The sequence below is a fragment of the Rutilus rutilus genome (assembly GCF_951802725.1).
Source record: "Rutilus rutilus genome assembly, chromosome: 1".
NCBI classification, from domain to species: Eukaryota; Metazoa; Chordata; class Actinopteri; order Cypriniformes; family Leuciscidae; genus Rutilus; species Rutilus rutilus.
This window is the reverse complement of record NC_140209.1, coordinates 70,745,818-70,761,334: the sequence shown is the minus strand read 5'-3', so window position 1 is coordinate 70,761,334 and position 15,517 is coordinate 70,745,818. Positions and strand designations below refer to the sequence as shown.

The 15,517-nt window shown below is 35.9% G+C and overlaps 1 protein-coding gene across 1 annotated transcript; it reads right to left on the bottom strand.

Annotated features, from left to right (window-relative positions):
- Positions 1–1,394: 1,394 nt before the first annotated feature.
- On the bottom strand, positions 1,395–13,280 carry LOC311276593 (guanine nucleotide-binding protein G(o) subunit alpha-like). The gene is made up of 10 exons (XM_084386373.1): positions 13,149–13,280; positions 12,952–13,060; positions 12,142–12,233; positions 10,409–10,501; positions 8,339–8,499; positions 6,722–6,850; positions 4,657–4,786; positions 4,501–4,572; positions 3,436–3,523; positions 1,395–1,703 (listed from the first exon to the last, which is right to left on the bottom strand). Exons 1-10 carry the CDS (start codon positions 13,182–13,184, stop codon positions 1,513–1,515), a joined length of 1,101 nt encoding a protein of 366 aa, XP_084242499.1. The 5' UTR covers positions 13,185–13,280; the 3' UTR covers positions 1,395–1,512.
- Between the last annotated feature and the right edge of the window lie 2,237 nt (positions 13,281–15,517).

The window sequence follows — 15,517 nt, the reverse complement described above, 5'->3', positions numbered from 1 at the left end:
ATGTTTTGACTGTACAGTTTTGCAGTTTTATGGGAATTTCTGGCATTTTTTTATGTATTTTCCTCAAATTGTACTAATGTAAGCCGCCACTAGATGTCTACAGAGCATCACTTATTGGCTTATTCGCCATTTCAATGTTGTTTAAACATTATAAAATCATTATAACAATAAAAAACGACTTTGTTTAGAATTTTATTTTTAATAGAAGTATAATTGTTTCGCAATTATTTCACAATATTAGTCACACCTAAACATGGTGTTATGTGTGTTAGTGTATGTGTGTCATTCATTAATTTTTGTTTGGCTAAAATGTGAACAATCTCTTTGCTGTTGTACTGAACATAATACACTGTGAATTCTGAAAATAATTTATTTCTGTATTTGTTTCCATGTGTGCATAAATTTAAGAATTATATGGACTCCTTATACAGTATAATTAGGTGCCCTTTTGGAGTCTCCAAAGTGTCTTTTTTTGGAAAGACACCTAAATTTACTTGAAAAAAGCAGTAACACTTTATTTTAGTGTCCTTGTTACATATGTAACATGTACTTAAATTATGCATAATTACATGCAACTCAACCAAACCCTAATCTACCCTAACCCTATAGTAAGTACATGTAGTTAATATTACTCAGTACTTAGATATATAATTACACTGTAACAATGACACCTTAAAATAAAGTGTAACCAAAAAAGCTGGCAGAAAACAGTTTTGTGGGAATCACCCTTCAATCTGATGCTTACTTTGCTGGATATAGCAAATGATGACAAAATGAACATGTTAAACAAGGTAAATGGTGTATGCTTAATTTCATAGTAAGTGTGTAATTAAGCGCACAAAAGGTGCAATTAAAAATGAGTGAACCATAAGGCAACCCTGATCCAATCACAGCGTGTTACAATATTAAGCAGTATTTTATAATCTGCATTATCATCATGTCCTATGAGTGTTTTTCTCTCTGTAGCGCATGAGTGTGAAGACTGTCTTCCTGAAACTGCAGAGTTTATCCAGGACCGCAGCTTTCCTCAGTCTGGACTCGAGACTCTGGCCTGTGGATCATGAAGTCCAGCTCAGACAGGAGTCCTGGAATAACCACAGATGTGCAGTTTCATCACCGGTCTCGAGTCCCACGGAGGAACTCCTGAAGGATAAGAGGAGTGTCGAGAGAGAGGACCAGACCTGGGACACTTATGCTGGTGTGTTTTAGTTTATTCAGCAGCCACTTGCTTATTTTACAAGGCAAAAATGGCTCCTAATGTGAGTGCACTAACTTTGATGGGTTAAATGCAGAGTTACCATACTTATCCTTCACATGTCACTTTCACCTTCCATTAAACAACGCCAATACTTGGTCTTGTTTTGAGCAGATCCACAAATCAAAGATAGCCATAATTAAAATCTTAAAATATATTTATTGCTTTAAAATATGCTTTACATGATCAATTAAAATGAAGAAATCTTACAATGGGCACAGTAAAAGACAAAAATAAAAATGTTCTAGATAAACAGGTCAGAGAAGCGAGCCGGCGTGAAGGTTGTGTTTGAGGACAGTGCTGACGGTGAACTGAAAGGCGTCCTGTACGCTGGAGCGGTCCGTGGCGTTGGTGAAGTGAGGGAACACCAGCTTTCCTGAGGCGGAGGCACACGACACGAACTGATCCGTCACGTACTGAGCAGCGCAACTCACATCACGCTCAGGGCCTGCAACACACACACAAACACATCAATATCAGTTTCTCTGCTTCAAATTGTACTGAACATCAAGAAGAAGTGACGACAGACAATGAAGGCCTTGTGCGTTTGTGCATTTTTATACTACTAGTACATTCAGTATGCTGTATAATTAATACAATTTATCTTTGTTAGTGCTACAAGCGTCATTTTCTCTTGGTCTCTTGTTGTTTGATTAACATCGGGGACACAGAAAGCTGCAGGTTTATTAGGCTGATGTCACTTTATCAGTATACACTGAGCTAAATAAGGAACCATTTGACCCATCGGAAAAGCTTTTCTCTGATACCAGTCTATTGAAGTGTGTGTCTGGATGTGTTATAAACTCAGCTGTACAGAAATGAAATGAAAATATGGTTAAATGTAGTTTCTAGGGCTCTTCCAAGCGATCCAGAGAGGATACATTGCAGTCTCTGCAGTTTTTATCTGTCAACTAGACATGGACGGATAACAAAACAATAAAAGACTGCTGAGAAAAACCTTCTATGGTCATTAATTGCATACTTGGCAACTTCAGCAAGTTTATCAGCAAACCCTATAAAGGTAATGCTATAGACATCACTGTTTTGGTCTGGTTCTGAAGGAGATGCTGCTTGATACTCATACTTTACGCGACACTTCTCCTACAAGCTGTCCTCCTCACCATCTTCTGCTTTATGGTTTTATTCAGGTAAATCTAACGGTATTCGGTACAGACATTGAATAATCAAAGTATTCAAATTAAATATAATTAATTCAAGTGATTTTCTCTTTCTCGTCTGTTTGATTAGCATTGGTGGTGACAAACAGCCGTGGGTTTATTAGCCTGCTGTCACTTTAAGACGAATGCACAGATCCAGTATACTGATACACACCCGGTTTTCTTTCTCAGTTGTTTACAACACATAACCGACTGTGTTTATGAGGAAACTCGCCAAGACAGGCATTTTGACTTAATTTTGTGCGCATGTGTCCGTTCATATATGATATATTATATGCTTAAACTGACAGGACTTGAAAACACATCTCCCTACTCCAGTAAGTAAACGTGTAATTTTGGTACTCAAAAGCGCTTCCCTCCATGTTTTCTGCTGCACATAATTTATTTTTAATTAATAGAATTGTTATTAGCAATAATAATCATCATTTTTAATTTTTTTCATTTTACAGAACAATAAAATTACAATACTAGCATTTATGGTTGTCTTAATTTCTTTGCTTTCAAACATTGAACCACTTTTATTTTAGCAGGAAAACAGCAGAAAGATCTTAAAGCTTCAACAGATTTAAAAAGATTCTCATTACAAATTTGGGACGACGATTGGCGCATGTTGCTTTACCAAACACGCAGCACTTGCAGAGTAGCATTTACTGTGAATCGAAACTCTGAAACATGCAGCGAGTCAGACTATATCTATATTTATATGATTACATCACAAGCGCCGTGGTTCACATTCTCACATCCATGTATTGTCAAAATTCATAAAAAAAAAAAAAAAAAAAAAAAAAAAAGTTACCAGGCAACTGGCGAGTAACCGTTTCAACGCCGATTTTTACTCACATTTGGCTCTTTGAACCCTGGCTAACATGCTAATCTGTGCATGAAATAAGTGTATTATAAAATGTAACATTTAGCAGTTTATTTTTGTAATTTAAGGACATTTCACGATTTAAATAATCATACAGAAACCAGATTGTGTAAAAAAAAATAAAAAAAGTTTACCTTTGTAGTCTGGCTGATAAAGTCGCAGATGTCTCCCAGAATACAGTATTTTCTCACCAAACAGATCAATTTTGTTCATAAACAAAACCTGAAAAAGAGTTACAAAATTCTCATGAACTAAATTCTGACCTACATTAATATAAAATCGAGGTTTTGTATTTACAACTATGTCTTTATTTGTACAAAATGCTGCAAATTCATGCAATTCTGAATTTTGCTCACACAAGTTGTAAAGTATTAGTTTAAATGTAGAAATGCTCATTTGTCAAATAGATAGGTAGTTGTGCACACATTAATGAATAGCACCAGGCCTATTGAATTATAGTTGTTTGTGTGTGGGTTGTGAAATGCTTGAAAACCATGAAAATAAAGTCTCAAAATCCAAATGAAATCAAATGAGATCGACACAGAAAAGATGTCAATGAATGAACGTGTGTCACCTGATCCACACATGCACATCTTTGTTGCTTGCACAAATTATGAATCACTAATACATTTGCATTAACAAAAATGTCTCTGTTTGTACAAATTGCTGCACATTAATTCTCATATTTTGCACACGCAAGTTGAAAGGCATTTGGTTGTGGATAGTAAAACACACCTTGAACATTTATCAAGTTCATGGATAATTGTGCATGCATTTATTAATCATTTTGAGATTAAATTAATCCCATATCCCACTGGCGTGTTTGTGAGAAGAGCGACAGGATCCTAATTCTTGAATGCAAATCCTCATGTTGTTCCAAACCTGCATGCATTTCTTTTCAAAAGATGATATTTTAAAGAATATTTGAAACCACACAAATGACCCATCATTGAGTTCCATAGTATGAAAAATAAATAAATACAATGGAAGTCAATGGGGACCAGAAACGGTTTGGTCACCAACATTCTTTAAAATATCTACTTTTGTGTTCAGCAGAGGAAAAATTCATACAGCTTTCGAACAACTTGAGGGCGAGTAAAAGACAGGATTTTCATTTGTGGGTGAACTTGAGCAGGATTAAGTATAGAGATGTCAGATGTACACCGGTTTCATGATGTAGGGCCTGAAGTGAAGCTCACCAGTGAAGCTCCTTTGAAGAAAGCACTGTGGCATGTGGAGCTGAAGCACTCCAGGCTTTCATGGAGACGGTTCTGTTGGGGGAAAGAGAAAAAGTGATAGAGTTACAGAGTAGAGTTAAACGCTCCTGTCCTCTGAAGATCCGGCATGTTTCTCACCGTGGAATGATGTTCATCGAGGTTTTGATCGTATCCACTGAGAGCCACCATGAACAGCACGGCCTGGACATTGTCAAAATAACTGTACCACTTCTTTCTTTCTGAACGCTGGCCACCAACATCGATTAGCCTATAAACAAAAGATTATTTACACAGAAATCAGTCAAGTGGTCTACTTCACCCCAAGAGCAGAAGAGGTAAAATAACTTAAAAGAACAGGACTGTATTTGTCTGCATAATTTGTATAGACATCACATATGAACAATAAATCCCTTTGAGAAAACCTCACAGTAAGATCCTCATACATATACAATGAGCTGCCTTTCACTCGCCTACTACTTTTTATACAATACAACAGCCTGTTCCTCACAAAGCGCGATCATGTGACTAGCACAGAAGACTTGGGATAGAGTGCGTGTGTCTTAAAGGCAATTATTTTGTTGTTGATTATTTTGTGTTTTATCCTCTTTGGCGCTAACAGACCCTGGTCACTGCATGCTGTCTTTGTATAGAAATAAGCAACAAACATTCTGATTAACACCATCTGTTATGAAAATTAAAGTGAATATGTAAGCCTGGACCACAAAACCAGTCAACAATAGCCAACAATACATTGTATGGGTTAAAATTATCGATTTTTCTTTTATGCCAAAAATCATTAGGATATTAAAGTAAAGATCATGTTCCATGAAGATATTTTGTAAATTTCCTACTGTAAATATATAAAACATGTATTTTTGTGAGTGAATGCAGCACAATCACCAACATAAATGCACAACTTTAAAGGAGATTTTCTCAATGTTTCGATTTTTTGCATCCTCAGATTCCAGATTTTCATAATAGTATCTCGACCAAATATTGTCCTATCATAAACCACACATCAATGGAAAGCGTATTTATTCAGCTTTCAGATGATGTATAAAACTCAATTAAAAAAAACTGACCCATGTGACTGGTTTTGTGGTCCAGGGTCACATATAGGAAATAAAGGTAATTTTGGGGATAACAATGTTCGAAGTCGTCCAACAACATGCCTATATTTAATTTGATCAGATCCATAGGAAAGATTCTGCAACGAATAACTAGGCACGTTTCCATTACAGATTTGCACAAAACTTTTGCGATTTTTAAATGTCTACAAAAAACTATTGCGAAATGACGGCGTTTCCATTAACCGATCTTGTGCGACTAAAACTGAATTTTTTCCTCTCGCGATCAGTAAAATCATTCCAAAAACCATGGCAACAGACGTTAGTAGGTTTATGTACTATATCCCAGCCACTGCACTGGCCATTATTATTAATCAAAGGAGATGTATGTGTGTTTTCCAAGCATTAATGGTAAGGAACGACCCTTATATTATACTTGTGAGCGGCACATATGAGGTGATTCTCCCTCATTTCTGCTTCGAGGTCTTGATAGTGGCATTTATTTGAGGTTTAGAATCCGTTATTCCAGTAATTATTTTGTCTTATATGAATTCTTAAGAACTCTGTCTCGTATTCTGTCCAAACACACCGCGTCATCTACGTCAGGTGACCCGTAAATGCGCAAAAACTGTTTCCATTGCAGTTTTGCGAAATATTTCTTTTTCGAATTGCCTGAAAAAGCACCTCATGCGAGCGGAAAAACTTTTTTGCGATAAATGGGAGAGTTTTGCGAAATTGACGCGTTTCCATTGGCCATATTTTCAATTCGCAATTACAATTTGCGCAATTTGAAGGGTAATGGAAATGCGGCTACTCTCAATTAAAATTGGGGCTCAATCAAGATCCTATTAAAAGAGCCATTGAGAATGGATGAGTGGGATGAGGTTTCAAAAGCCCGTCATCGTTCAAATATTTCCCAAGCAGTTTTAGTGTTTATTAAACATATGTGTGGCAGTGCATCTCTGTAAAGAGCTGGTGGTGATCTGAACCACTGAGGAAAATATGGATAAAGGTCTTTGTTTCTCATCTTGGTCTTTGCAAGCGAACCACTAAGGTTATAGGTTTGGTTCTAACATCGGACGGGCCATTTTAAATATGAAGCATGACAGCTATGATGATATTGTAGAAATGTTTACCTGTAGAGCAAGTTGTTGACTCTGATCTGGGTTTCAACGACACCACGGGTCCGCACTCGAACTCTGAGAACATCGGTTTCAGTGGGGATGTAGTTTGGTGCGATGATACGACTAATGTTCTCGAAGAAACTAGAGATGTGGCACATGCAACAGAGAGGGGAAAACAAAAGAACAAAACCAGACAACACGCTTAGTCCAATTTCACACACATTGACAACTCTTCAACAAGAACGCAACTAATCCACACCCATAAACAGAGGCACTAGAATTAGTAGAAATGTTCTCTTTTTTATTTTACCTTTGCTTCTAGCTTGTGTACTACTCCAGTTTATACTGTAAAAATGGTTTGTAGTGCACAATGCCAAGGCAAGTCACTTGCGATGATCTACATTTACTGCTTTTGGTTAAAACTGTCTACTAAATGAATAAGTGTAAATGTAAGACAATATGGATTCTAAAAGACTTCAAATCCAACGTTAAAATTGGAAGATGAGTTGGTTAAACGAAGATTTCATTCAGGGAAGTAAATTACTGGAAACAGTTTAACATTCTATGGCCTCGCTGTGTATTGATACAAAGACAGAGAGGTGGTAAAATATGGTGCGTTCAAGTCATCTTGTAAAGATCGTATTTACAAGTTGAACGCCACCTCAATGTCGTAAATACGAGTGGGAAGCTCGGGATTTTCTTTAAGCCCCGATCTGTACGAGTTTTGGTCGTATCAGTGAGAAACATGGCGGAATAACACAACACTTAAGGTATTTAGCAGTGATATTGTTACGCTTTTCTATTTACAGAAAAGTAAGCTACAGAATATGAAGGCATTATAATATAACACTGTAATATGTAACGAGAAAGTTTGCAATGGCATCATAAATTATTAAAAACATAAAAAAAAAACAAAGTACACCTGATGCACATTTCTTTGTTCTTCATTTTCTAAAACTAGAGTTTAAAGGGTAACTAAACCCTAAAACAACTTTTTTTTTAGTTAATGATTTGTAAGACTGGGGGCTTTATTAGTGCTGTTCATTGACTCGAGTAAATGTTTTGACATTTGAGTGTTTTAATTCTACAATATATGGTGTAAAAGCGTCTGAGTGCTGCCCTCTTCAGGTTGAACGGTGGCTACTGCAGTTGAATTTTCCTATTGGAAGTTGTTTCCCCACGTGACCTGTGCTGGCTCTGCAACGGCTCACTTCCCACGCCCTTCGCCAACATCCTTGGCATCGGGAGTTAAGAGTTAAGCCAGCGGCTCGAATTGATAAGGCTCTGGCCCTGTGTCCACAGGCAATTCACCCTCCTCCACCTCAGGTGAGGGTGCGGGAGAAAAGTCCTCGACTTCAAAGGACCGCTCTGTTGCAAAGCTACTTGGCGACACTCCAGTCACTCTCCATCTTTGAGAGTCTAACAGCTGTCAATCACTCCGTCACGCCCCCACACTCAGCCCCGCCCTCGGCCCATCCCCTCTGTCTCTGCTCAGCCCCACCCACTTTACAGCATTTTTCAAATATTGCCAGTGGGTGAAGTCAGGCTCTGACCAGTGGGTGGAGTTACACTTTAAGAACCTTACTTTACTTTTGTGTAATTAAGAGAACGTACACCACCAGTACTCACTAACGAGCGGAGTCGTTGAGCTGGAACTCGTGTCCTCGGGCCACTGCGGTCCTGAAGCCCAGATCCCCCCAGAGACTGCAGAACGCATGAGCCACGAACGGCAGCAGCTCCAGATCCGCTCCCACACAGCACTCGCACGACAGAACCGCACGCGCATGACCCTGAAGCACACAGGACATAAGATCAATCTATGCTCCGCAAACTTTAACATGGCCTGGTCATGAGGTTACAAATAAATGTTATTAAAGGGTTAGTTCACCCAAAAATGAAAATTCTGTCAGTAATTACTCTCCCTCATGTTGTTCCAACCCCGTAAGACTTTCATTGGTGAACGTGATTACATCTTTGTTGATCCTGGAACAACTTTCCAATCAACCAATCAGATAGGAGGGACAAGTTTACAGTTTGTGTCAAGTTTAGGCTTAGAACCAGGGTGCTTCAACATTTAGGCTTCAACGTCACCGTTATTCACCTATCATTTCCCTCTGACTTTAGGGAAAAGTTATGGGTAGGGTTAGGTTTAGGGGTAGGGATCGGGTAAGGACTAAATTTTGGGACAGGAATGTTATTCCAGGATCAACAAAATATGCTGATCCAGGAACATGTCTTACTTGGCAAAATCACGGTGACCGACTTTCGTTCATCTTGGAAACACAAATTAAGATATTTTTGATTAAATTGACAGCTGTCTCACTTCTCCATAGGCTTCTATGTTATTGAAACTTGCCTGTCCAGAAAGTTAGTAAAGACAATGTTTAAAATAGTCCAAGCTCAACCTTAAGTTTATCAAGCGACGAGAATACTTTTTGTGCGCAAAACAAACAAAAATAACGACTTTATTCAACTATTCATGTTCTTCTGTGTGTGTTTCTGTGTGTTTCTCTGAGTATATTCACGTAGTGTTGTACATCAGAACGTAGGCTCACTATCACTATCTCAGATTTGATCAAAAATATCTTAATTTGTGTTCTGAAGATGAATGAAAGTCTGACGGGGTTGGAACAACATGAGGGAGAGTAATTGACAGAATTTTCATTTTTGGGTGAACTAACCCTTTAACCCTCATCCTTCCCTCGCGTTCTGTAACAAATCCTTCCCTCGTGGGTCAAAATGACCCGAAGCCCTAAAATTATAATAATTTTTTTTTTGTCCAGAAAGCTTATTCTATTTCATTTTATTATTTTTTTAATGCAATTTTTACCTTTTTTTTTTTTTTACACCTTTAAATAACTAGATTTGATCAATAAATTAAGCACATTCCTCACATTCTTTCAACTTAAGTTCAAAATAACTCAATTTCATGCATAAACCTTTTAATTCAGCTCAAAATATCTTACATTGGGTGTGTTTGCCGACCTCTTGTGGAAAAATAATAATATAACATGATATTTCATGACTCTCGCCACTAGATGGCCTTATAGCTCTATATGAGCTGTTCCTCTGGGTCCTAAAGTCAGTTCTCCTCAGTGTGCATTCAGATACACATGTAGACATTCTAAAATAGTTTTTTGGTAGTTTTATCATTTTTAGTTTGAATTTTGCACCTTTTTAGGTTTTTCTATGTGTACGGAAGCATTCCTCGATTTCCATTCATTCCTAAGGGGTCAAATTGACCCGCAAGCGAAGGATTTGTTACTTTTTTCAAATTCAGCCACAAAACTCATCAAATATATTCAATTTTATTTTGTGTATTCGTGGTTCAAGTGTGCCAAAAGTCATTTTAAATAAAAAATAAAAACGCCAGAGGGAAGGCTGAAGGTTAAAATGGAAAATGGATCATATTACGTCAATAACAGCATTCAACTCACCCATATCATTAGTTTTGGGTACATTGTTTAATAATGTGAATTACAAATGGTCACCCAGTGTCAAAGGTCACGGTACATCCGTACCTACATTCCCTTGGCAAGGATATCGTTGCTTGTATAATATTTAATATAATATTCTTGCAATATTCTCCTACAATACTTTGGAGAGGTTAAAAACAGTGGCAAGATATTAATAAGCCAATACAGTATTGGGGTCTAACAGAGCTGCTATGATCATAATGACCAGTTCTGTGTGCCTGACCTTGTTCTTCTTGTTAGACAGATTAATACGCAGCATTCCCATGCCATGCAGCACAAACTTCAGAGACGTCAGCAGGTTATCCAACACAGCAGCCTGTACAATTAGACAAAACAATAAACTTAAATATCAAACGAAGCTTTTGGAGAATACAAGTAAATGACTAATCCTGTAGTTACAGCAGAGTCGAGTACAGTTTATGGATCATATTATTATACAAGCGTGACACATACTTTACAGCAAAGCACAGAACATGGCCGTTATCCTCAATCTGAAAAGTTTAATTGAACATGCTATTGTGTTTAATATCAAACATTGCTAAAAATAGCACAAATGCTAAAGTTACATTTATCAAATGTTTCTTATCAAGTTGCTGTGTTATTCATTTAATAACTGTCAAATTCAAGATATGAAATCAATATTTGGCTCAAAACACAGCCCTACTTTCTATGTTCTTTAACATTTTTGACAGATGTTAATATGCGAGTTATGAACTGTGGCATGTTGTGTACATATCAATTCATGTTCAGTGCTCTAATTTGATGTTTAAACAGATTGCAGGTTAAAGGCTGTTATTTGCTTTAAGACAATAAATGTATGATTCATGTGTATGTTTTATGAAAACAATATAATCGTTTAGCACTCCTTCCTTCGTGTTGTGAATTTGGCAGAAAGTTTTCATGAGAAGTTCAAACGTGCGTATTAATTTGAATAGTGTACGCAATTATTAGTGAATGAGACGCCATTTTGGAAAGTATTCATGTGAACACAGTGGGTTATGTCTTAAGTAAACATACTGTACACAGTTCAGAAAGAAAATGCGTGTGTCACGGTATATCGGATCTGTGCATTAGCTCTTAAAGTGACAGCAGCCTAATAAACCTGTGTCATTAACGATAATCAAACAACAAATGACGAAGGAAAATCCCTCGCTGATCTTGACTGAATAACTTAAGTAGCTTTAATAAGGATTAATCAGCATTTAATGTGTACAGTAAGACTATGCAGTGTTTTACATTTGATTATTACAATTTTTTGTTGTAGGTTATTACTTATCTGAATACCGCTGTTAGTGCATCGTTTGTAATAATAGTTTCTTTGTTTTTATTGTACTGCTGACCGTTTACTTGTCTTATGTAATAATTCATGTTTTTAGATCATCATGCTTGGACTTCTGCAATTCACTGTATATAAACGCCACTTCATTGGTCCAAAATGCATCAGCAAGACTTTTTTAATGGGCCTCCATAAATACACTCACTTGTATTTGATTTCACTTGTGAATTTATCTTTCTACTTCCTTTGCCTCGACTTACATGATGTTGTAAAGAACATTGGTCAGCTGTTGCTGTTTTAATAGTGCAAAGGTAAAATTGAGGACTTTTTTCTTACATTAGTTAACCTAGTATTAGTTTTTGCTGAAGCAACGATAATTGTGAAATTTCACTGATATTTAAAATTACTCATATTGTGAAATAAGAAATATCACCCAGCAATAATAGTGATTTCAATATTAACCAAAAAAACTGATTATGATTTTTGCCATAATCGAGCAGCCCTAAGTTCTAGCGTTTGAGTCTTACGCAAAACCATCAGACAAAGAACAAATAACCATTACCACAAGAACCTGACAGAAACCAGTGAACATAAGAATGCATGTTTTGGCATTATACTTCGCCAAACACTAACTGCCAAGGCTAACGACTGTCATGGTAATAAACAGAGGAGTGCTGCACCTTGAAGCTGAGGAGCTCTTGCTTGTTAAAGCCATGGCTGTAGATGATCTTCATCTGCTTGACTAATGTGCTTTTGCCGCTCTCAGGAGTGCCTATATGTTCGAAAGAGAATATTGCAGAGCACACAGCAATATATGAATAACTGTCCAAACCATTAGATAAATCAGTTTAAAAGTAATAAAAATAAAAAATAAAAAATAAAATAATAATCTCGGCTTCTGATTTCACAAATCAGAATTGTTAAGTTAAAGATTCAAGGAAGGGTTAACAAACCCAAAATTGCACTGTGAAAGATTTTACAAATCACAATAGTAAAGTTAAGGACTCAAGAAAGGTTTAACAGATTATTGTGAGTCATTTCATGAATACAATAGTCTTTGAGCCAATATGTCCTGATTAATAGAATAATTAATATTTTAAAATATGGAGTTATGCTGCAATCCAGACAGTTCAGAATTTGATTCGTAAACTTTTGGTGTCCACAGAGCTTTTTTTTTTTTTTTTTTTTTGTGCATAATCCAAAAGCCTATGGGAAAAAAACCCAATAGGATTTGTCAAGGGAACCAGTGTGATGCGAACTGCTGGTTGTAAAAAACAAAATGTAACATTAGATATTAAGTTTATGTAATAATACCTTCGTTTATGCTTTTCAAAGTGATTTATGTTGTTTTTAATTCAATTTTAATAGAATATAATTGTGGTCAACACGTGACCGTTACGTCTGAACTCAAACACCTGTAATTCACTGATTGCATATTGTGATGAATCCGATTGCGCGTGCATTATTTGTATTATTATTTGCGTTATTACCCAGAATGAGCACTCTGTGCGCGTGCAGCTCTGTTCGCACACTCTGATTGAAGGATGTTTTCTCCTCATTCCTCGGTTTCACACACTTCTGCATCGCCGCGAGACAAGCCTATAATAGAGATCAACTCTACATCAATTCCCACTCAATTCAGCATTGCCTTTCTTCTTCTTAAAGTAGAACTCCATAATTCACTTACCTGCAGGGATGTTGGAAAGTCAAAACATCGAAACATTTCTAAAACGATAGAGTTAAAATCGTGTTTAAAACGCCAGGTATTAGCGGTAACCCTCGCGCACCACACCTGTTTAAATCTGCATCTCACGGACGTGACGTCACAGGACACAATTAGGGAACTTTTTAAAGTGACTTGAAACGGAAACGGAAGTTGCGATACTTTTTTACTTTCTTATTGTGACGTTTATCCTCGAGTGAAACGGCTTCTCGAACAAGAAACAATGTACAGTAAGGCGAGGCTTGATTTTGTGCATTGGAGATTGAATGGGCGAATATAAACGGACCATTATAGTTAAATTATTTGTATGATTTGTGTGGAATTAATTGTATGTCATATGAGTGTAATCCTATTAAACCAGACAAGGAGTAAAAAAAAACAACACACCATGATGTTGTTATTGATGAGGGTGGGTGATATATTTTTGAAATTATTATGAAAATGTTTTATACTTCAAAGTATTTAATTTCCAAGGACATACACAAAATACATATAGCCTACATTACAAGTGTGCCACAAAACTTTCTGATTACAATAAAAGAAAAAATCATGCTCCGACAAAAAAAAAAAAAATTTATTTTTATTTTTACATAACCAACCAGCATAATGTGATAATTACCTGCTTAAAATATAACAACACCCAATTAACAACCTTTTAAGTTTTAAATAAATTAAAATTAGTTAATAAATAAAACTTGATGAAAGTCAGTTCAAAACTGACTTGAATAATCCCTGAAACCATTATTAAAATGTCAGAGAGAGGTTTCTTGTTTCAAATATTACCTAGTTATTATTAAACACTTTATATAACATGTCACATTAAAACAGTTAGGTTTCAGAGTGGTGATTTTATTTAAAGATACAATCTAAACTAAATAAGAGCATTGTTGAGTCCTTGTTTGAGGTGGCGTGAGAGTTGCATGTGCTGCGTCAATCTTTTTAAAACAAATTAAATATCCCGTGTTTATTTTTAAAACACAGATTTATTTTTACAAAGAAACATTGTGATAAACTTTGTCAACATGTTTCATCGCATGGGTGGGGGTATTTATGCTGCTTGAATCTTTGTAGAAATAGATAGACTTAGACGACTAAGCATTTTTTGTTTTAAAATGTAAAAAAATATAAAGTATTGGAACAGGTACTGTTTACACTTTAGGTTAGATTTAAACAAAACTTTATACAGCTTCTATAGAACATTTGATTTTATTAAAACTTTAAAGATTTAATTTAAAGAATCTTTTCATTTTGAAAGATCATATTTAAACTCTGAGATTTCACATTTCAATTTAAACTACAGTATTTGTAAGCCTTTCATTTACAGTATGGATATCATTGCACTTACTTCACTCTCAGAAAAATGTAAGATATTTGCATTTTTTATTTATATGTTCATTTAGCTAAACTATAATAATTGTTTTGCTTTTTATTTTGATATGTTTATATTTTTTATATTTTGCGTGTTATATATAATTATATATTTTATTTATTACCATCTTCTTTAAAATAGAGAAAAGTTCCTTTTATAGAACCAATGTGTGTGTGTGTGTGTGTATTCTAATTCATTATGGTTTGCGATGTCGAAGTTCAAAATGAACAAAGCTCATATTAATCACCAGGTAACAGGTGCAACATATCATAAAAATATGCAAAAGTCTCTGGAGAATATGATAGGTCAAAGGTGGGGAGGTGTCCCGCGTAAGTAATTCTAATTTGTAAGTAATACTTATTTATTCAAGCTTGCCAAGCTTATTGCCTTTTTGTTTATTTTCTAATATATATTTCTAATTACCGATGGGTACACAGATTACACTGTTAAAAGGAATGCTTATAAGAGAGCATAGATCTGAAACTGCTGAGACTGTGAAGAAGGGTTTTGATTACATTACCTCAGTGTCCTGTCATTCTTAAAAAGAAAACAATGCGTTTTTGTGTGTGAATATGAATTAAAATGTGTTGTTTTTCAGAAAGACAAACTAAAATCAGAGTGCAGAGACAAGCACAGAAGAGAGTAAGTATGTTTTGATATCATATCACGTCTGTATTGAGATTTTGGGAAAACGTTAGCAACATGTCCATTTCAGGGGGATCATTCCCGTCCTTCCTTTGAGTCGTTCATGTTAAAATCTTTTTGTTTTGAATTGTTTTTGTATTTGGTAAAGCTGCAGGTCACTTGTTAGTCGACCTGGCATATGCCATTTTGCACGACTTCTAATTTCCTTAAATCTTTGCAATAGAGATTTTTGCATGATCACAATAGACACATTAATGGGAACCACAATAATCTACAACATATACAACATACATGTGCCTTAACACACCCTAACCCTAAT